Source organism: Dryas octopetala, chromosome 3 (genome assembly GCF_963921425.1).
Source record: "Dryas octopetala chromosome 3, drDryOcto1.1, whole genome shotgun sequence".
Lineage (NCBI taxonomy): Eukaryota > Viridiplantae > Streptophyta > Magnoliopsida > Rosales > Rosaceae > Dryas > Dryas octopetala.
In genome coordinates, this window is record NC_141368.1 from 9,687,971 (window position 1) to 9,711,141 (window position 23,171).

Below are 23,171 nucleotides of genomic sequence, written 5' to 3' on the forward strand. Positions count from 1 at the left end.
CTAATTCATCCTTATAAGTTATCAACAAAATTTTAGTGATATTTTCGTATTCATCCCCAGTTCCCCACTGAAAGTGGATCATTTCTCTATTTGTTGTTTGATTTTGATTTGAGGATGTTGAGGAGGAGAGTCAAAGAGAAGTCAAAATTGGTAAAAAGAAGTGCAAAGTCTGGTTCAGTCCAAATCTAATTAAATGTGGTCAATTGAAAGTCAAACGACACTGCAACCCATGTTACTCTACTCCTTAGCTTGGGGACAGCTACCATCATCCATATATCCATAGCCAATGGTCCATGACTCCATGACCATGTTGTGCCATCCTTTCTTATTGTTTATTTGTTCTCGGTAAATAAAATTTCAGATTTTGAAGAAATTTTAATGAAAATTTTGACGAAAATTTTGAATATTTTTAAATTTCAATAGAAATTAGACGGAAATGACGGTAATTGCTATCAAAATATGAAAATTTTGAATAAAACTTTACTATATGTTTATTTAACATATTATCTACTAAATTGATAAAAAATATTGAAAAAATCAAATTATATACTAAGTTTCATGTGATATAAGATGAATATAATGCGCGCTGAAACAAATATTGTTAAATAAAATTAGTATAATGAATAAACAAAATTAGTATATTATTTATACTGTATAATTTAATTATACACTAAAATCTAAACCCTAATACTCTAAATATTCTATATACTCTATAATCTATACATTAAACTCTATATATTCTATATTTTTTAGGATATTAGGTTTTTTTTTATATAGAAATGTATTAAAGTTGAAGGTTTAAAATAACTAAACGAAATCTCAAAACTTTTTTTTTTCTTTCCAATTCCCAAAGGCCCCAAACCCCCCTTGCTATTTTTTTTTTTTCCTTACTTTTTTTCCCCGTGCCTCTCTCTTCAGTCTTTTTTTTAATTTTTTTTATCTTTCCTTCCTTTTTTCTCGTGTCTCTCACCTAGCCAAGCTTTGTCTTCACTAAGTTTAACAACCCAAATTTTGGCTTATGGTAATTTTGTTACTTAAATTTTTCAAATTTGTTTTAAGGTTTGTTTAAAAGAATTAGAAATTTCTTTAAATTTATTTTAACTAACTTAGACTTTTGGTTGTGGTTTTAGAGCTTAGTTGTGTGGAAATGAATTTTAAAAAATGAAAATTCAAGAATTTGGCGATTTTTTTTTATAATTAAATTATAAGAGTAGGATTTTTCATAATTTTTTTGAAAGCAATTTGACTATTTTGATGTTATAGGAAATTAGTACTCATCAATACGAATCCGTAGAATTTTTCGGTGAATTATTTGGAGTTTCGAGCTATTTTTGGTGAATTTCTGAAGTTGGAGAAAATATGAAAATTTCAAAAATTTCAACGAAATCTTTTCAAAAAATTATTAAACATGTGTTTTGATTTCAACGTCCTAAAAATACTATTCGCTGAAAATTTTGAAATTTAATAGCTTGTTTGTTCCTCTTTTATTTTATTTTTATTTTCTTACTTTTTAAGCTTTTCTATCTGGACAGAAAATACACGTGATGACATGTTCTGATGTTCAGAGCATGCATGCACACAGTGAAAATCTACGTGGCATGCACAGTGAAAAATCAATTGTGTAACAGCATATGTTCATTTGTGTCAGGATTGAGCAGCATATATATCTCTAACTTTCAGTAAATTATTGTATTGTATTACTGTTGTTGGCTGAGTTGCAAATATTTATATCATTGCATAAAAAGTTGGGAAAGATGAAAAATTAAAGACGAAAGATATACATCATATACTAGAAGTAAAAATATATTGATGATCAGAAAAAACAAATATGGCAGGAAAACATTAACATTATGCTGACAAAAGGCCAAAAAGACTGCAAGTCTGCAACCAAAGCTAATATTATAAGAAGAATTTTTGTTGGACTGAAATATAAGGAATTAATATAGTAATATATGAAAAAATTAATAGTTTTAATGGGAGGTAGTGTGCATATATATATATATATATAGTAGAAAAATGGATAAACAAAGTTTATGTACTTTTATCTTAGATGTTTCTCCGATCTCAAGTCCGGTGATTAGATTAGTTTCCAGCACCTACTGTTATTTTCTCCATCTTTAATGTTCTTTTATGCTTTCTTTTTCTTGATGAATGTTTTTTTGAAATTCAAACAGAAGGTTTTGTTTTAATTAAGGCTAAATATGGCAAAAGAATAATTAGCTTTCCAATACCTTTACATGCCAAATAAATAATGAAGTAATTAAGTAAATAGAGAAGGTAGCTAGAATTTTCCTAATAACAATACCAACATAAAAATCATAAGCAGACGACGAACTCATTTGAGATCTCAAACTGTTAAAATTAATATCTTGAAAGAAAAATGGCAATGAAAAGTAATATATATGACTGGAAACAGACAAGTAAAAACAAAAGAGTACGATTCGATATATTGTCAGTTTGTCACCCACATTTTAGTAATTTTTCTTATCACAGATTTATCTTAAAAGTAATAGGATTAGAATTATGCATATAGGAAAACTTCACCATGCAAAGACCATATAATATATAAACATCTTTGTAACTGTTATATATATCGATGGTTCAATTTTTGACTATTAAATAATTTTATCATTAAATTTGTTTGTATATCACTCTTGGTGTTTCTACTAAATTCATTTTTCAATACACAAGTGAGTAAATTGAGTAATATAAATATTTTTTTATAAAAAATATAGGGCATGAAGAATAGGTGGGTTACATAAGAATATATATAGGTGAACATAGCTAGAGCCACTTGGGTTCAACAAAGCAAATAATGTTGATAAATTTGAGGCCGGTAGCAATTAATAATGCACCTACTATGAATAGTTGTTTGCTTGTTTCATGTTTCGCATGAAAATGTTATTTTTCTGGTTAATGGGTTACTGGGAAGTGCATGTAGGGTTAGGCTATGGTCATCAGTCACTGGGGTCAAGCAATAAATATGAATGGCAGAGGCGAGAGAGACATCAGACATGGAAGCAATGCTGAGACTCTGAGAGTGTGTGTGTTGATCGAGGCTTGAGAGACTGGTGTCTGTCTTCTTTGTGTTGTCCGCTGCTGCTTGTACGTACAATTCAAACATTCAAAAATAATATCAATAATTAAGTACCTAAAGACGTACTTGTAACATTTAATTAACACTCTTACTTGACATTTAACAGTGGAATGAGATTTTATATCATGCTTGGTAAGTACACATCTTACTTTGAATTTGCCTTTAATTATTTATATACCCAGCTTAAAATTTTGGAGTGCAATAATTATTTAATATAGTATTAAAATCTTGAACACATCAAGTTCTTGATTCGAAATCTCTAATTCTCATTCTCTACTAAATTACTAAGCAATCGTAGTTTATACGAAATAGAGTGAGGTTGCATATGTTCAGGGATGGATCCACCATGTGCCTACTAAGGTTAGATGCCTCCACTCTCATTCTATTGCCTTCAAAAAAGTTATATGCTATATAATCCATTTGAGCCGTGACTAATCCTAGTATCCCAACTCCTTTGTATTTTCTGAAACCATATTAATCTATATACACTTGCACTTATGATCCTATATTATATTATGCAGGGGCTTCCAATGATGGATCCCCATCTCTTTATAGGGCCTATATGAGTCGTTTTATATTGGTCCAAATCGTTTATTTTTTACATCTTTATTGATAGATCATCTTTATAAAAAAGCAGTCAAATAAAAAATTATTTGTCTATCTAACTTATATCAAACAATTAGACGAATCAAATATTTTTGATAAAACTGTCCATTTGTTTGATCAAAGTTAAATAGGTAAATTATTTCCGATTTGACTGAGTTTTTTATAAGAATGATCTATCAATAGAGATGTAAAAAATGAACGATTTGAATTGACACAAAATGACTCATGTGAGTCCCACAAGGAATCCCTCATTGGAAAGCCCCTATTATATTATGTATATATATATATATATATATACACACCATATATATTTTGTTTAATTTTATATCTTATTTTATTATTAGAAGAAGCCCCATTCAAAAAACTATTTTGACCTTTATGTCCCTGTTCGTATGATTAATCGTCTGGGCATAACGACAAGTCACACAAGGCTTAACATCATGCTGTTTGGGCCTAAGCCCAAAAGACTAAGCCCTTCCTAGGCTCCTAGCCCCTGACCTACCAAGCTCCGGCTTCCTAGGCCATGACCTCTTAGGCTCCGGCCTCCTAGGCTCCGGCCTCATAGGCTCCGGCCTCCTAAGCTCCAGCCTCCTAGGCCCCGACTCGTGTCAACTCACTCGGATCCTCGAGACCGGTGACACGTGGCGCTCCTACAGTGCAAGTCATCACAAGGGACACGTGTCATCACCGGATTGGTTGACACTCTTCTAAAGGTACTATAAAAGAGGTACCTTCTGGTCACAAAAGAGAGATTCAATCATTATTATACTATTCACTCACTCTGCTCTCAGATCTCTCTGAACACTGACTTGAGCGTCGGAGGAGCTTTGGCCGGCACCACACCGGTGCTCTTCCCGCTCACTTTTGTGTACTTGCGCAGAGTGCTTTGGATATCATTCTCTCTCATTACTCACCAGTCGGACCCAGCTACTCGTTCCTGCCCCACTTCGACGTGTCATCCACTCGGTGGTGGGTCAACGGGCCTACGTGGTTCGACTCGACGTTGACTGCTTTACCATTTTTGAGCATCAACAGTTTGGCGCCGTCTGTGGGAAAGTTACAACTTTTCCCCATTGAATTCTCTACCCTCAGTTGAGGTGCAAAAAGCTTCCGAGCTTCCTAGTTTCCGAGCTTCCAAGCTTCCGAGCTTCCGAGCTTCCTAGCTTCCGAGCTTCCGAGTTTCTTAGCTTCCAAGCTTCCTCGCTTCCAACCTTCCGACCCCTGCAATGTCTGAAGGAGGTCCTATCCTCGAACAAGTCGACAACACCCCGCTGGTTGACAAGCGGGGCAAGAAGACTGCCGAATCTGATCAGGAGGAGTACATCCAACGATTGGAGGCTCAGCTCCGACGAACCCAGGAACAGCTCGACCTCCAAAAAGGTGCAACACAGCTGTATGAGCAACTCCTCCGCGACAGGGAAGAACATACCACTCCCCGGAGTGGTGAGAGGAGGAACCCCCATGACAGGGACGAACACACCACTCTCCGGAGTGGTGAGAGGAGGGATCCCCCCCGAAGGGACCAAAATGTTCCGCGCCAATTGGATGTAGGGCAAGGTAGCCATCCGCCCCCAGGTTTCCAAAAGAGACTTATCCACCCGGTCAGCCGGGCTCGATCTGGCGAGCATCCTACCTGCTCTGAGGAGTTCCACATTTATCGAGACTGTCGTCATCTGCTCGATGACAACCGCTCTCGGCGAGAAGAGCAGCGGACAAACCGGGACGAATCCAACCCGCGTCCCCACGACTTGGAGGAAGAGCAGGCTCCTCGTCCCAAGCGACGACGGGGAGAAGAGCAGGTTCTCTCGGCTGGGCGCCACGCAGAAAATGACACTTTCACAAGTGAACAAGTCGCTGACTCCGGTAATAGCGGCTCTCTTCCACCAGACCAGCTCCAGCAACTTCTCATGGACATCAGTGAGCACCTGAAAAGAGTGGAGGGAGGAAGTCGGGGTGGGCACCCATCTTTAGAAACAAGGGAGCTGCCTGGACCTTTCACAGCTCGCATCCTATCCACTCCTCCGGTTGGCGACGTCCGACCTCCCAAAATCACTCCATACACAGGGAAGGAAGACCCATATGACCACCTCATGAGTTTCAGATCCGCTCTGGAATCTAAAGGTGCTGATGACATTACGAAGTGTCGAATCTTCCCTTCCACCCTCTCTGGCAGTGCAAGGGACTGGTTCTACCAACTTCCTCCGGGCTCGGTTGATTGCTTCAACGAGCTCCGAGAGCTTTTCCTAGGCCAGTATATCATCCAGACCGATAGAATCTACACCACGGATGACCTGACTCGAGTCCGACAGGGCAGCAGGGAGTCCCTCCGGGAATACATTACTCGATTTCAGCTAGAGCGATCTCGGTGTCGCGACTGTGATGAGAAGGTAGCCTTCGCCGCCTTCAAGGGTGGTCTCCTAGAGGGGGACTTCTTGTTTGAACTCAACCGCCGCAATCCGCGCACCTACAAAGAACTTATGCAAGAGGCCATTGCCTATGCTACTGCGGAATTCAAAACATATGGGAAGAAGCCGCCCACCATGGATCGCCCAAGTACCGACCAGGCCATCATAGTGCCACCCCAGCCCAAGCCCTACTCAGGTAACCAGCATGGGGGGTCCGGGAAAAAGTTCAGTAAATTCACCAAGAAGCAATTTGGTGATGGTAGAGATGGAGGACAACGAAGGGAGGAAACTTATCAGACATCCTACGCCTCCAGGTTCAAAGTCTATACAATTCTCACTGTTACTTATACAGAATTGTATCCTCAGATCAAAGACATACTTCCCAAGCTCCCACCCCGCCCACCACAAACACGGTACCGGACCAACAAGAACTTCTTTTGCCTTTATCATAATGACCATGGCCATGACACCGAGGCATGCAGAGCCTTTAAGGAGGCAATAGAAACTTTGGTACAGGAAGGGAAATTGGATGGTTTTATAGACAAGGAGGCCACCGAGAAGGCCAAGACCGACGGACAACGCCGGGGGCGGGTCAATACCATCTGTGGGGGCCCGACCCTCGCTGGCAACTCCAACAGAGCTAGGAAGGAATACGCCCGAAGTGCTCAACCATGTCCCGGCGTTATGGCTGTAGACTTCCACCGTGGCAAAAAGACTTCTAAGCTCGGGTGGTCGCCCATTTCCTTTGCTGAGGAAGAGGAACGTGATTTGATCTTCCCACACGATGACCCTTTGGTCATTGAGGCCACTATAGCTAATTTTGATGTGGCTCGGATCCTTATCGACTGTGGTAGCTCCGTCAACATCCTCTTCGCCCCAGCCTTCACCGCTCTTGGAATCGACCAGGAGAGGCTTGACCGGTCGGTCGCTCCTTTACTCAGCTTTTCGGGCGACATGGTCACCCCTCTTGGTGGTATCTACCTTCCCCTCACCCTCGGGAGATATCCTTCGTCCGCTACCACAACTACTCAGTTTTTGGTGGTCGACTGCCCCACAGCTTACAATGTCATCCTGGGACGACCGGCCCTTAACCAATTGAGGGTTATGATCTCCACTCACTTACTTTTGATCAAGTTCCCGACCCCATGTGGAACGGGGGTAGTCAAAGGCAATCAAGTGTCAGCCAGGTCCTGCTATATAACTTTAGTCAAGAAGAAAAAAGAGGTCAAGCCCTCTATGGCTGTTTGTGTCTCCAACACCTGCCCTACCCCAGACGCCCTACAAAACCATTGAGGTCGTCCGTCCAGGCACATACAGGCTCCGCGCCACAACCGGCAAGGAACTCGGCCGCCCTTGGCGCGCCGAGCACCTCCGCTACTTTTACAAGTAGACACATGTTGTACCCCCCGGGGGCTTTTTTCAATTTCATCTATGTTATCGCTTTCATAAATGAGAGTCCTACCACGGACACATTTTTCTTCATTTTCATTCAAAGTGTTAATTGTCTGTATGGGCCCCCGGGCCATCCGGCATCCGCCCCTACCCATATCCGCCCCATGCATTCAAGGGAAGCTAAGTACCATGCATTCAGGGCGCAGCTATGGCAAATGCATTCAAGGGAACCAAAGTACCATGCATTCAAGGGAAAATCAATATCATGCATTCAAGGAAAACTAAGTACCATGCATTCGAGAAAATCCCACAATACCATGTATTAAAGGGAAGGGCATCCTACCCCATAAACGGGTTGGACACCCTCCAAATCATCCAAATATCATAAAGTACAACGGGAATAATCAAAAGAGTTTGTAATTTTGTACGGGCTACATCCGACCCGCCATATAACTCAAGCAAAAATAGGGCGATGGTCCGCCCACCCCTGCCCCCGGGCCATGTTTGCTTCAAACATTTATTTGGGATCCTCTCCCATGTCATGCTCCCCACCTGTGGATGCTCCATCCCCGGGCTCTTCCCCCTGGGTACCTCCCTCTGGAACGTTGGCATGTCCATCATTACTGCCAGCCCCTAACAGACCACCTGCTTGGCTTGGCTCAGCTCCTCCTCGCACTGCTCCAACTCTTGCCTAGCCTGGTCTGCCTTCTTCCTGGCCTGCAGTAGCTCGGCCTGCAATGCATTGATTAGGCTTCCTGCCCCGGCTCGAGCCCAGGCTTCCGCCCTGCTCACCACCCAGGCTTCCGCGCCGCGCACCCACCCAGGCTTCCGCGCTGCTGACACCAGCTTCCTCCGAGCTTTCGCCCCGTGCACCGCCAGCCCCGGCCCAAGCCCAGGCTTCCGCCCCGCGCACCCACTCAGGCTTCCTCGCCGCGCACCCACTCAGGTTTCCGCGCCCCTGACGCCAGCTCTCTCCGAGCTTCCGCCCAGTGCACCACCAGCCCCGGCCCGAGCCCAGGCTTCCGCCCCGCACACCTGCCCATCAAAAAAAAAAACAACAAAAATCAAGATGGGAAGTACTCGGAATACCAAGACAACACCATGGACATATCAAGATCGCTACTGGTTTCCCACCCCTCATATGTGCTCTTCCACCCCCAAATTTACAACATTCACCCTATCACTTTTCACATGCTCAGCCACCAACCATTTATCAAAGCCAATATTCAAAAAATCAATTCAAGGGGAAGAGCCATGACAACCCATGCCTTACCAGTCTTCCGCGGCTTCAACAGCTCAGACGGGTTCCGACCCACTAATCTTGTTTCCTATGTACCTGGCAAAAAACACAACAATACCCAATAAATTACAAAGTCCAAAATGTAGGCGTGTGGCCTACCCAGTGCTCGGCAAGGTTCATACCCACCTGCCCCTCCACCTGCCTCTACTCACATTATCCACAAATTCACAAACAGAATTCCAAAGTCCGCCTCAGGCTGGACAACCACAGTTGCTCACATTTCTCAATTTTCCAAGGCAAACAACAATTTTCACAAACAAGGAGCTTGACAGGATGTTTGAATTTTTTACCTATAAGTGCTTCGAACAGCTCCAATTCGAGCTCGGCTTTTGCGCCACCGACCCTGCGTAGTCCGAGCACCCGAGCAGCAAACCGAGCCGAGCACACCACAGCCGCAGCCACCAGCTGCTCCCAGCCACACCCGAGCCGAGCAAGGCAGCCCACGCCACCCGCGCCGTGCAGCAAGCTCAACCCAGCAGACCCGCGCTGCCACGCACCTCCGACCCGAGACACCACTCTCACCCGCGCACCCGAGCTCAGCAGATCCGGCCCGAGCCCACCACCCCGAGCTGCGCCAGAGCAACCCGAGCCCGCCCAGCAGCTCGCCCGTGCCGATCCGAGCAGCCCGCGCCGAGCACCGTGCACCAGCAGCAATCCGAGCCGAGCCCTCCACTTCAATCCGAGCCACCGCCAAAACCAGCTCGAGCCTCACCTCCGCCCCGCGCAAAATATCCGGCCCGAGTAGCTTGTGTGAGGTGCTCGCGCCTTCGTTGGGTGTCCCTCCGACCCGATCAGAGCTCCCCGCCCCGACCGATGGCTCCTCTGCCCCGCGCCGCCGACCCGAGCACCTCACCTCTCCCTCCGACCCGAGCAGCTATCCCCCCGACCCGCCCCCCTTTTTTCTTCACTGCTATACCCAAGCATATATTCAGTTCTCTAAATAAAAAGGGGGGGGGGGGCAGCTGTATTTGGCTATCTAAAAAAAGAGGGGGGCAGCCTATATTCGGTACTTCAAAAAAAAAAAAAAAAAAAAAAGAGGCAGCTCTCTCTCTCTCTCCTCCAATGGTCAAAAAAAAAAAAAAAAGATCTTTCATATGTAACCCCCAAGCTTTCCTGCAGTACAGCTTTTCTTGCTAAGGAACTTGGGGGACTTCTAGACAGTAGCTTAAGCAGGAACAAGTGTGTGGTTACTTGTCGTTCTGCTCGGACTCTTTTGTGTACAAAGTTCCCAACCAAGAAGTATCTTTTGCTCGGAAACTTGGGGGACTTCTGTTCGTATGATTAATTGTCTGGGCATAACGACAAGTCACACAAGGCTTAACATCATGCTGTTTGGGCCTAAGCCCAAAAGACTAAGCCCTTCCTAGGCTCCTAGCCCCTGACCTACCAAGCTCCGGCTTCCTAGGCCATGACCTCTTAGGCTCCGGCCTCCTAGGCTCCGGCCTCATAGGCTCCGGCCTCCTAGGCTCCGGCCTCATAGGCTCCGGCCCCATAGGCTCCGGCCCCATAGGCTCCGGCCTCCTAAGCTCCAGCCTCCTAGGCCCCGACTCGTGTCAACTCACTCGGATCCTCGAGACCGGTGACACGTGGCGCTCCTACAGTGCAAGTCATCACAAGGGACACGTGTCATCACCGGATTGGTTGACACTCTTCTAAAGGTACTATAAAAGAGGTACCTTCTGGTCACAAAAGAGAGATTCAATCATTATTATACTATTCACTCACTCTGCTCTCAAATCTCTCTGAACACTGACTTGAGCGTCGGAGGAGCTTTGGCCGGCACCACACCGGTGCTCTTCCCGCTCACTTTTGTGTACTTGCGCAGGGTGCTTTGGATATCATTCTCTCTCATTACTCACCAGTCGGACCCAGCTACTCGTTCCTGCCCCACTTCGACGTGTCATCCACTCGGTGGTGGGTCAACGGGCCTACGTGGTTCGACTCGACGTTGACTGCTTTACCATTTTTGAGCATCAATAGTCCCAAAGTGGGAACCAAAAGTCATCTAGCTAGACTTCAAGTAAAATGACCATTACTTAAGCATGAAACCACCTGTTTAACTGCATCCAAAGTGATCTTTGCATTGCTTTCAAAATCAATATAACTTTAATATGGGTTGAGATCAAACCGAAACACATACTGCCAAATGAAAATAAATCCTGCTCCCCCGCTAAGTTGCCCAAATAGTGGCTGCAGATTCTGTCTGCATAATACAACCCAAGGAAATGAAAAGCTGTTTCGGGCCTTTCGGCAATTTGCATAGACCAAAGGGTTGCTTCTAAGTAAAAAAAAGCTTATTCAAAAAGCACCAAGGGGGTTGCAGCCCAAGTACACTGTACACAAGTGGTATATATGCTACAAAAATCATATGTGGAGAACAAAAAATCAAGGGAAGAAAAAGCAACAAGATCTCCTTTGGAAGCATTCAAATAAAGCAAATTAAAGCTAGCTTTCAAAAAGGTGACTTTGATCCCAACAAGTATGTTTTTTTGTTATATTGGGTAGTTTTTCTTAGAGTTAATTATACTTACACAAGATGAGGTTTATCTTATTTTCACATACACTTTTTGGGATTTCAACAATTACACGTATATCTCTTGAGATTTCAAAAACTGTTGCATATAATCCTTTATAGTGAAACGAAAAATGATAAAAAATTATGCAAAAAAATATGCTAAGGGGTTAAATGGCCTAATAAGATTACTCAAGTACGGTCCAACATTAATACAAATATTTTTTTTTTTGTGTATTTATTTATTTTTCTCTTGTAGAGGGGTTATATGCAATAGTTTTGAAACATCATGGGGTGTATGTGTAATTTTTGAAACTTTAGGGAGTGTATGTGAAAAGATAATAAACTTCATGGGGTGTAAGTGTAAATAACTCTTCTCCATATTATAATCAAACTTTGATGTTCCATCTAGTCACATGTATATGCAACTATACTCGTTAGATATGAAATATAAACCCATTTGGGTAGACATTTTGTTACTTTCCAAGACCTACAGAGAGTAAGGACCCTTTTTGTGAGTGTCTTGATGGAATTAAAAATGTCCTTGTTATATTTGAATGTGGTCATGTGTCAAGTTAATTCATAGTTGTGATGCATGTCAAGATCTAGCTAGTTAGCTAGGCATAACTTACCTTTCTATTTTTTATTATCTTGACATGTATCACAACTATGAATTAAGTATTGATCAACAATCAAGTTGCACCACACTCATGAATTCTTAACTTATAATAGAAAGCCAAAAAGCAATTATACACTTTGGCATGAAAAACTATTATACTAATTTTTGATTAGGTAGAATTGAATGATTGAACAAAAAGTTCAATTAAGACAGTTGGAGTGGAGAAAATAGTTTCCACATCTATTTTAAAAAAAAGTGGAATATGTATTAGACATTTGTTGTACAAAATAAACCCTTACTTATTAAAGCTATGTTTTTATTTATAAGGAATAGGCTTTTCTCTTTCTGTTTTTTCTCTCCTTTTGCCTTTTTATAAGTTTCTCAACCCAACACAACAAACAACAACTAAGCAGAATAGTTGGATTGGCCCAACACCACAGTAACAGGAGCCCAATCCAGCAGGCATGCATATACAGTTATTTCCAGTTTATCTGCACATTTGATTTGAGCAATGAAATGAAGGTGACAACAATATGGGCCCTGCAGGCCCACTTAAGCAACTAAATAGAGAAAGTGAGAATAGGGACACCTGTCTGAAAATTCCCCAATTCATGGGAATCATGAACTGAATCAAATAGTCACAACTTATTTTAGTTCATTAGTTGGTACAAAACTTAGATTTGGAACACTAGTTTCACAAGAAAAATTCAAAAAAACAAAAAAATTGGACATACTAAATATCCATGAGTTTGTTTGAACACAAGCAACCTCAAAATCAGCTTACAATCTCAAAGTAATTTGTGAGCAAGTTATACATATATTTGAACAAGATGGGGAGGATGGGTTTGCAATTTGCACCCAATGAAAAAATTTGAAGCAACTCTGAAAACCAAGGACCAAGTAAGATGTGGGAAAGTGGGGAAGTAGTGCATTTGAATTAAGATTCTGATTCCTCTGGTGGCTGCTCCTTAGATTCTGCTTCTGGGGCTGGGGCTGCAGGGGCTTCTGCCTGATCATCAGGAGGTGCTTCAGAAGTTGATGCAGTTTTCCTATGTGCTGCAGCCTGGAGGACATGGCTGTAGTTCCCTTTCTCCAGGAAGAGCTGAGAGAAGTGGTGCTTGCAGTAGAGGACTCCATCAAGAGCAGCATAGGATGAATGTGTAAGGGGACACCCCCCATGAGCACACCTGAAGCATGACTTGTGGTAACTTTCTCCCTCCAGTGTCACCTGTTTAGATTAGTACATACATGCCAGTGATCAGAGAAAACAAAAATGACCCAATTTCTCAATCTTTTTCTCTTGCCGGACAGTCTGTCATGTTATCTGGAGTGCACATTCACACATGATTCCACTTTATAAATGTTTCTAATTCACAATCTAAGACATGATAATAGATCCAGAACCCCTTGTTCAAATAATTTATTGTACTGAAAAATGTTTACCATACAAGAACAATGGTATATAGCAAGTGTGTAGCTTATGTTTACACTAATTGTGTCTTCCTGGCTAGCTATACCTTAATGCTCCTAAAAGGATAAGCATGAGATTATGAATATATATATGATGGTGGAAGAAGAAACAAAATTTCCTTATATTACCAACCTTCTCCAGTGGATAGACTGTCTTTGAGCAAGTTGCACACTTGTCTTGGGTTCCAGAGAACATGGAAGAGAGCTTGCTGGGGGCCCTATTCTGTAGAACATTATCACAGTTCACATATTACACTATTGCAATTTTAGGAGCTCAAAATACATATAAAATTATAAATATGTATATATGTAGAGTTTTGATCACTATATCATCATTGACCACGAATATCTATAGTTACCAAACCATTCAATCAAAATCCAATGATTGGAATTAATTTCAAAAAGTAAAATACTTTTATTGGGATTTTGATCGAACAGTTGGTGACGGTCTGAAGGCAAAATTCCATTCGCTGGAATTAATGGTTTCCATAAATTAACATGATCAGACTTTCTATAAGGCATGCAAACAAATTCTTAGCATATGCATTTGACAATGAATACACATACCAGTTGTTCATTCTGCTTCTCAGCAGACTCTGCAATCCGGAAACAACATACTGTTAGCTAAAGGAGGAAGAAAAATAAAAGGTAGCATCTATTAATGTTGTATATTAATTATAAAAAAACAAAATAAAGAGGATAGGAAAAAAGGGTCTTACTTTGAAAATTCTTGCTGAAATTCCCAGATTCCTTGAAAAGCTGCTCAAAATGAGGCTTGCAGTAGAGGACTCCATCCATGGAGGAATAGGTGCTCATCTGTCCAAAATATACATTTCTTCATCATTTGCATATTTGGATGAATAATATCCAACCCAGATTTATGATTTGTTATATACACTCTACTTTAAAACAACCCAGAAAATGAAAATACATATATCAACAAACCAAGGTAGCTATTGCTAGATATATGACATGTTATTGTTAAACTCTCAATCAGATCAATGGTTCAGATTAACAGTCTAGCAACATACAAAGGCAAAAGGTGACGGAAGAAAAATAGATACCGAGAGAAATCCTTTGCAGTGGCTGCATTTGAAGCAGGATTTATGATAAGGTACTCCTTCAAGGGACAACATATCAACCACATAAACAGTCTTGTCACAAGCCTTGCATTTATCCAGAGTTCCTGTAAATGCCATTGTTTTTCCTTATTCAAAGAGGATCCCAAAAGTTATTGAAAATTGTATTCTTTGTCTTCAACTCAGGTGCCTGAGGGATCAGAGATAAGTTTGACACAGGGAAGCACCGTGCTTGCTACCGGTACCTCAGACAAATCCAAATGGGATTGAACTAAGTCTCTGATTTGTCCAAAAACTAAATTTGTATCAGATTATAATGGATTTTGTCATGCTAGTAAATGGGAGACAAGTGAATGGAGACCATTACAATGAAGTTATTATGGGAAATTTTTTGCCCAAATTGTGGATGTTATCAGATTGGTTTGGAGTGAAAGAAGGTTGGTGCTCTGACCTTTTCTAGAGAGAGAAATTTTGAGATGACAATGTGATAGCCAGCCAACTGTTTTTGCTATTTGGTTGTTGGTAGTTATGTTGGTTAAAAATAGATGTGTGAATCACCACTCCATCTGAATATTAGTAATGGCAAAAGATAGAGTGTCCAATCCAATGGCCCAGATTAGCCATCATTTAAGCTTGCAAAATGGGGGTTATTTTATCTACAACTACTGAATCCTTTCCTTTTCAAAAATCATACTTCCTATTGAAAATTGGGATCATTCTATGATACCCACAGTTTGCATGCATACAAAAAATGTTATGAATCCACCCATTTATGAACCCACTAAAACTCCTAATACTCATGTAACTCTCCTCAGTACACTTCAATATTAGTACAGATTGGAGTGCCATATATATGATGGCTTGTGGGTTGAGGATGGCTTTGTTTGTTTTAGAGCTGCTACACATGGGATCATTAAATTAAGTCAGTTCAGGTTCCTGAAAAATCAAACTGACAAAAACATAACCTACAAATCATCAAAACCAGGAACTCAGAGAATAAAAATATTTCACATCCCAACCTGTAATACAAATTAAAAAAAAAAAGTTTGGATACATATATGCATGGCTAAGTAGAGGCAGATTGGGTATACAAGTGAAAGAGAATTACTGCCTAACTCACCCACTAGAGCAAATCATGCTATAAGAGTATTTGAACGACCCAACCATGGAGGTAATACAACTTGCTGGCATAGTATGAGATCTGAGATGGTTTTTCCATGTCGGTCAATTCTTCTAGAGCAGTTTACACCACCATCAAGAATGTGCCGAACCACGACATTTAAAGACCGGATTCCCTTAACTTCATAAATTTCCACCTTCACATTTTCATTGACCCATCTATCTCTTTCATTGATGGCATCCGTGTCCAGGAACGAAGAGGAATTTAGAAGAGTTGAAACTGATTTCTTTACCCACTTGGGTGTTATGATCAACTTCAACCTCTCTATATCTGGAGGAAAATGTGGGATGATGGAAAAATTCAAGTCATTTCCTTTGTCTCCGGCTCGGATATGAACTACATCATAGAGTGGAATTGTCTTTCCGGATGGAGCAGGAGAGGCTTTACTTCCAGAAAATGGAAAATCTGCAGAAGAATTGGCTTCATTCACTGGAGGCGATGCAGATTCACGAGGGAGACACATATTTGTCACATCTTCAAGTCCAATTCCTGATATATTTGATTGTATCACCATGGTGTGCTTTACTGCAGTCCGCCAGAATACATGGTCACGCTTGACCTGAAAGACCAAGCAAATAACTTTTTCCTCAGAATTTTTTCACTCCTGCCACATATGTTGTGAGTGCAACAAAAATCTGTCCCCAGTTGGATTGAACACCTGATTTTATCAGTCAAAACTACTAGAAGTTTGGTTGGACTGAATTTGGAAGTTAGCATTATGGGGTGCAATAAGAAGAAACAGTCAATAAGAAATAAGGTAAAGGGTAAAAAAAACCAATAATGGCAATACGATACTTATGATCAAAGTTTCAAGTTCATCAAATAGGTGATTAGAGCAAAAATCAAAAGGATTCATAAGTAGGGAGGGAAGGAGAGAGTAAGAGAGTACCAAATATTTTTCAAGGATGATCTCTTTCTTGTGTCCGGTGCTGCATTCAGTATACACAGTATAATCATGTAACAGATAAGTGAAAAGGCTGTCAGACCGCAGAGAATCAATACCACTTAGCAAATAATTGCTTGGAACAAAGAGTTTTCTACCAACTCTAAGACATGCTTGCCGAGTAGCGACAAGTTTTAAGTTTAAACTTCTGTAACAAGCCTAGAACTTAGCATTTAGTAAGAATTAGAACCAAACTTAATGCACATCACAACCCATATACCCCATGAAACACCACAAGTGCTAACAATCAGATATGTTAGCACTTAGCAGTCCATGGCTCTAGCTAAGTCAAGGCTCTAGCCTAGTTATTGTGACTTTAACAAACAGTGGCAACATGAAGGCCAACACAGCAAGCTTTTTAGCTCTGCTCCATCATGTATTTACAATCTAATCATTACCTCTATGTAAAGCTATCTTTGTGTGCGTGGACATATGTTCAAACTAGAAAATCCTCTGTTAGTCCTACACTTACATGGATTTCAATTATTTTAATCTTTTCGAAAATGATCATACGAGCTCCAATCTGTTAACCAAAGGAATATTGACCAGCAGTTCAATTTTCAGCAAGGTCTCACTCAGCAATATGAAGGTAAGCAAGGTCTCAGTGAGATCTTAAGCAACAAGATGCTGATTTGGGAGGGGAAAAAAGTTGCGAAAGCTGATAAGAAATTTACCTGATACCACCACCACCAGCTGGTCCATTTGTGTATAAAGCAGTAAACTCTCTAACAAATTGGACTGCATGTTCCTTCAGCTTGAATAACCCATCCATGCGTAACCTAATATCGCTCACCATCCGAGTTGAAGCAGTGTCACTAAGACTGGTTGCCTTCAGGCTATCAAGCCCAATTATATAAGAAACTACATGGCTGCTAACATCTGGAATTACTTCTTCCATCCATGATCTAACCTAATATAATACAGAAACAGGAACTAGCTAAGCTGGTTGGAAGTTTCCAAGTAAAGAAGAATCAATATGAAGGCTGTCATCCAAAAAAGTCAAAACCATCTAAATTTTCACATATTCAAACAGTGACACAGTACAAAGGCTTTAAGTTTTTCTACCAGAAACTCAGCAGCCTTGGCACGTTGTACACATTCATACCCCCCATAGGATATTTCTCCCCACCCTTTCCAACCATAGTCCTGAAAACTAGACAAATAGAGCGTTAGCCAAACAAGAAACCAGCCAAGAAAAGTATTAAAGTGCTCAAATACAGAGAAATTTAACTGCACATTGGAAGCTATTAAAAAGATTAGAAGGGAGCGGCAATTTCACATGGCAAGACATGCTAAAGTTAGTGACAGATAAGCACTGTGACATCAAAAATGTATTGTTGCTTCTTATAGCATTGTATGAGGGAACACAAACCCACCACAGATTTCGTTGTGAGTAGCAAAGTATTTTGCTTAAGCAGTGCAGTTGAGGACAATAACAGAGAGGTTCCAAGGCCTAGATCACAAAGGGAAGCCTGAAAAAAGCAATATATTTTGAAGTACACAATTCGTGTGAACACTATGTTTGAAAGAGAATGGATATGGGACAGAAAGGGCAAATGGCATGAAAAAGGGAGGTATTGATAGAAATGTTCCCTTCTCTTGTTTGGTAGAAAGGAAGGATTAGAGGAAGGAATGAATCAATATGTAATTTTACCTATATATATACCCTTTTTAAAAGTAGTTCTATTAAGAATAAAAAGGTAATTTTTAGAGATCCTGTTCTCTCCCCCCTCCCCAACATCCCCCGGGGGGTCCACCCAATCCGCCTGAAGTTGGATGGATTTGGTTTGGTGGGACAGAGGGGATCTTTACTTTTCCTCTCCTCCTAGAAAATAGAGAGAGTATCAAGACCCCATCATTCTTATTAAGCTGTAAAGTCATTTAACCTAGGCAACCTTGACAAACCTATAGTCAGGAGTATTAACAGTCACTATAACACCAATGGAGGAATTTCTATCATTTGAAGTATTTTTTTTTTTTTTTAAGAAAGAAAACAATATTAAAGGACTTAATGGAAACCAGATCAGACACTATTGGTGGCAGCCCATTAAATTTTAGCTGGGACTCAAGCAAAGTTTCTATAGAATTGGCATCCAGTTCAGGAATTGCCTCCCAGATTTTCGCATCACTTGAGATTTAAGTTATTCAAAAAATGACTGTACACAAGCACCATATCTACCAACTTGAACTAGCAAGAAAAAACCATGTCACTATTGAAATTTAATCCTTTGTCTTTTATCCATAAACCATAAGAAGGCTACCTTTGGAACCAACTGCAGGAGTTTATCAGGCACTGATACTGCAGATGGCTTTGCTCCAGCACAGAGAACTTTACAACTTGATAGCGGGTAAAATGAAACATCCCGAAAATCAATTATCTGCACTTGAGAACATTATTACTTTTTTCTTAGTCATTATTTTTCCCCTACGTTCCATAACAAATGCTTGGATACTCGCATGTAACTTACCACATCAGGAGTGATATAAGCACCCGGATCCCCAACCTCATAAAGGAGTTGTTCAGCACAAGTACTAAAATTTAAAACCCCACCACTACCCTCTGCCTTCGCTACACATACTTTTCCATCGGAGCTAATTTCGGCATAAGGAAGTGATAAATCTAGGAGCTGAGAGAATGACATATCTCGGGACTTGTCTCCTATACAGAAGAGAAGACTTAAAGTCATATAAAAGCAAACATAAATGGCAATTCTACCCTAATAACCCCTTGCTCTTCTGTGATGGAGTTTAACTGAAATAACCACTCACCTGGGTGCATGAAGTAGCCCCCTGTGAGTTGACAACCACACTCTAGAAGATGGCCAGCCAGAGATCCCTGTGCTAGCTGCTCCAAGTTGTCCCAGTTCCAACCAAGTTCATAGATCTAATCATACCCAAGTATAATCATTCAGCATTCCTTCTCAAAGGAAATAACAACTGACACGTTAACAAAGCAAGAGGACTAAATTTTTGATAGTTGTGTCAGAATTAAAATATACTTTCACACAAGACTATGAGATTTTCCCTAGAAAAATAATCAAATTCCATACCATCGGTGCTAAAAATAAGGCAGCATCAGCAACCCGTGAAGTAATTATTACATTTGGTTGATACTTTTCCAGACATTCAACAATTGGAGCTGCTCCCAGATACGTGCTAATACCCTACACAAGTTAGACCAAAAGTATGAGGTCCACTTTTTACAAGTACAATATAGAAGGAAAAGGGAACAGTAATTAATCTCTATAGTTCAAACTCACTCTTCATTTCATGCTGCAAGGGATTTATAATAATGACACTAGTTTGCATACTTCACATGATTTCAGGAGTAAAATGACAATATGTTCATGGAGAGAAAACGTGCCCTTAAATTGTGTCACTAACATGTGATGCCAACAGAAAACAAAATAACAAAAAAGGAATATCACAAACAACCATTGCATATTAAACATCATTTACCAACGAAAAGTTAAATGCAAGAGTACCAGATTCTTACACCTTCCATGATATATGACTTCTCATGAGAGGATCCTAAACCTACATTGACAATCAAAAGATCTGTGCTGTAAGAAATAGAAGCCTGTGTTGATATAAAAAGGAAAAAAAAATGTACATATTTCAATTTTATAATAAGCCTCCGTAGAAATAAGGACTGTGTTATATTTTGGGTGCAGGAAATCCCCTATAGTTATATAATCTATTTAGTACCTCTTGCAGGCAACTGCGTATCTGTGTTTGTAACAGAAATCTCATGAGCCACAGCAACAGAAACACTAAGCCCCAAGCTGCTGGCTATTTCTATAACCTTTTCCTGTGCCCCAAGAGGATCCACTTTCCAGAAAAGTAAAATAAAATATTCAGACAAATACAAAGCCTCACTAAGTAGAGTTTTGCTGACTGCATTTATTTAGTTTCTTACTTGCACCCATGTTGGTGATTATGCAAGTTCCTCTCTCAATAGCCAAAGGTAGGAGCAAACGCATCCAATCAGAAACTGCACAATCATTGAAATGTAACAGAGAATGACCAAGAGAAGGAAATGTACAATGCTTATTAAAATTTATACTTCATTTAGAAACTTCTTATCAACCGTGTGTCAAATTCTTTATCAAGAAGATTAGCACAACATCAAAGAGGTACCAAAAGAACTAACATAAAATCAATGAATAAATGAAAATTATGATAACCATCTATAAATAACAGACACATACTCCTAGAGTCGTAACCATCGCCCCCTGACACCATAACTTGATACCGTTCAGCAAGAGTGCGCTCTGCTAGGCATTCAAGCACGATATAGTTCAGCTCTTTGACTCTCTGTAGCAATTTAAGAGCTGCAAAAGGCCTGTCACCTCCAAACCCAGCTCCACAGCCAATGTAAACCTTGTCCCTTCGTTTTTGAGAATTCTTCCTCTGTAGTTCAACATCAACATACTCAGCTCTCCCAATCTTTACTATAATAAACCAAAGATATTTGAGGCAAAGAAAAGTACAAAAATAATATTAAATAAACTAACCAGCTTGATCACACAATTATGAATCATATCTCCTTCCTGGATTTCCATTGTCACCTGTAATGTTCTGGCATTTAGTGGTATGAAATGGTATTTGCATACTAACAATCAAATAAAGAAGAGGATAAAAAGAGATCATCACATTGAATACGTTTACATACTAATCTGCAAATCAATTAATTCATACAATGTTACAAGAACCAAAATAATGGACTGTTAGAACCATTTCTAGGACAAACCCCACCAAAGCCAGTCATACTCCAAAATTCATTTATATAAAACATTTCAAAATCTTTCACCAGAATCACCACAAACAAAACCCAGATGTTTCCTCAGCATCAATTTATCAATTATCACTAGAACTAAAAGAAGATGAGACATGTTAAACAAAACCCACTAGTTATCTTCTAAGTGAGCCAATTGTGCAACTCGGTACTTCCAACTCAAACCTGAACTGGGTTCAGTGTGCTTGAACTTAATAACAAAGAAAGTGATTCATAAAATAAATTCACATAAGTAAAGCTCATACATGCAGAATTCTCACCATTCAGTTAATTCTTCTATGGAATAAAACATGAAATCAATTGAACTCTAGCTCAAGAGAAAGATGATCTCACCACGAAAGCCCGGAGTAAAGGTAAAGCAAGCTTGTGCAAGATTCGGTCTGTGTATGTTTTGGCCTTGCTTGGGCAGTTGGGCTTGCACTCAGTTTTAACTATGTATTTTATTCCCACCGTCCGAAGGTGTCATTTAGGCATCTACAATCTATTACAAAAACGTTTATATTGATCCGCTTAAATACTTAATCCCATTTTTTTTTTCTAGTTATGGATAGGTGCAATGTCTTGATCTGACAATGACCTTGCGCTGGCATAGCTAGAAATTTTGGTCGTTTCTGATTTCTTTTTTTTTGTTTCAGTGATTTTATGTCCCACACCATACTATTAAAGTTGATAGGATTGAATTTTTTATATTAATATTGAATTGAAATATGATAAACAATTAAGATTTTTCTTTATTGGTTGGATTAGGATTCGGAATGAGAGGAGCCAAATGGGTTGGACTAAATAATCACAATTAATGACACAAACAATTTAATTTTGAATACCTTTTCTTACCCACAAATGTATACTTTTCAAAAGCAAAGTTGACTTGCAATAGCATGAGGCTCATCAAATTAGACACCAAATTAATTATCAAATATTGAATCATTATAGCTTTTTCTGATTAATTATTGGATCATTATAGTTAGAAACAAATGAAACTATATTTTTAAAGGAGAAACAAATGAAACTTTGAGTAGTCAAAATTTGAATAAATGCACACTTATATTATTTGGTGAATAAAACTTGATGGACTCTAGTAATCCTCTATTTTTTTTTTTTGGGGACTAGTAAGTAGTAATGCTCTATTATTCACCAATAATGCTCTATCCATTTTTTTTTTTTTTGAGTAATCAAAGTAATCAAATCTACCCAAAAATGATATCACAAATAAAACCCCGGAAATATATTCATGAGCTCAATGACTTGTAATATAAGTTATGCTTGATTTAGTACATATTCTAATTTTTTGTTAGAAATAAATGAATTTGAAATTAAATTTAGATAAATTAACCTCTTGTGATGTCAAGAGCATTTTTTTAAGTAACGCGTTCATCTATAATAGTTTCATAAAATGTTAAGAAATTATGAATCCAACAATCTTTTAAATGTAAACTATGAAGACCCAAAAATAACCAAATATTGTGTTTTTCTTTTAATTTGACAAAAAGAATTACAGATATATAGGAACAAGAAAAATATTGATGATCGAGATAATTTGACACACTTGCCTTGTTTTCAGCAGATTTCTTCCTTGCTTTTGGTATCGTTTTCTTTGATTGATTCCTGCTTGCTTGGCTGCTCTATCAATCAACATATATATATCAACAAATAAAAATAAAGAGAATGAAGTAAAATAGTTTAAAGACCAAGAGAACAGAGAAGAAAAACCAAGAAAAGATTGCAAAAAGAAAGGAGAGGGGAGAATCAGTGACTCGTGGGATGGGAATA

General features: G+C 39.8%; 2 protein-coding genes across 3 annotated transcripts; both read right to left on the bottom strand.

Moving 5' to 3' along the window:
- Positions 1 to 12,737: 12,737 nt before the first annotated feature.
- On the bottom strand, positions 12,738 to 15,144 carry PLIM2B (GATA type zinc finger transcription factor family protein). The gene is made up of 5 exons (XM_086234772.1): positions 14,466 to 15,144; positions 14,121 to 14,217; positions 13,969 to 13,997; positions 13,535 to 13,624; positions 12,738 to 13,159 (listed from the first exon to the last, which is right to left on the bottom strand). Exons 1-5 carry the CDS (start codon positions 14,598 to 14,600, stop codon positions 12,869 to 12,871), a joined length of 642 nt encoding a protein of 213 aa, XP_086090898.1. The 5' UTR covers positions 14,601 to 15,144; the 3' UTR covers positions 12,738 to 12,868.
- Positions 15,145 to 15,458: 314 nt separating this feature from the next.
- LOC147290644 (propionyl-CoA carboxylase) lies at positions 15,459 to 23,171 on the bottom strand. Of its 2 annotated transcripts, none has more exons than XM_086238312.1 (14): positions 22,952 to 23,171; positions 21,121 to 21,174; positions 20,815 to 21,016; positions 20,523 to 20,597; positions 20,312 to 20,434; positions 20,100 to 20,140; positions 19,654 to 19,767; positions 19,373 to 19,487; positions 19,072 to 19,262; positions 18,865 to 18,981; positions 17,669 to 17,749; positions 17,278 to 17,513; positions 16,550 to 16,589; positions 15,459 to 16,219 (listed from the first exon to the last, which is right to left on the bottom strand). In XM_086238312.1, the coding sequence occupies exons 2-14, from the start codon at positions 21,166 to 21,168 to the stop codon at positions 15,614 to 15,616; spliced, it is 1,989 nt and encodes a 662-aa protein (XP_086094438.1). In that variant the 5' UTR covers positions 21,169 to 21,174; positions 22,952 to 23,171; the 3' UTR covers positions 15,459 to 15,613. The 2 variants fall into 2 exon arrangements, with proteins under 2 accessions (XP_086094438.1, XP_086094439.1); XM_086238313.1 differs by lacking the exon at positions 22,952 to 23,171 and adding an exon at positions 21,735 to 22,212.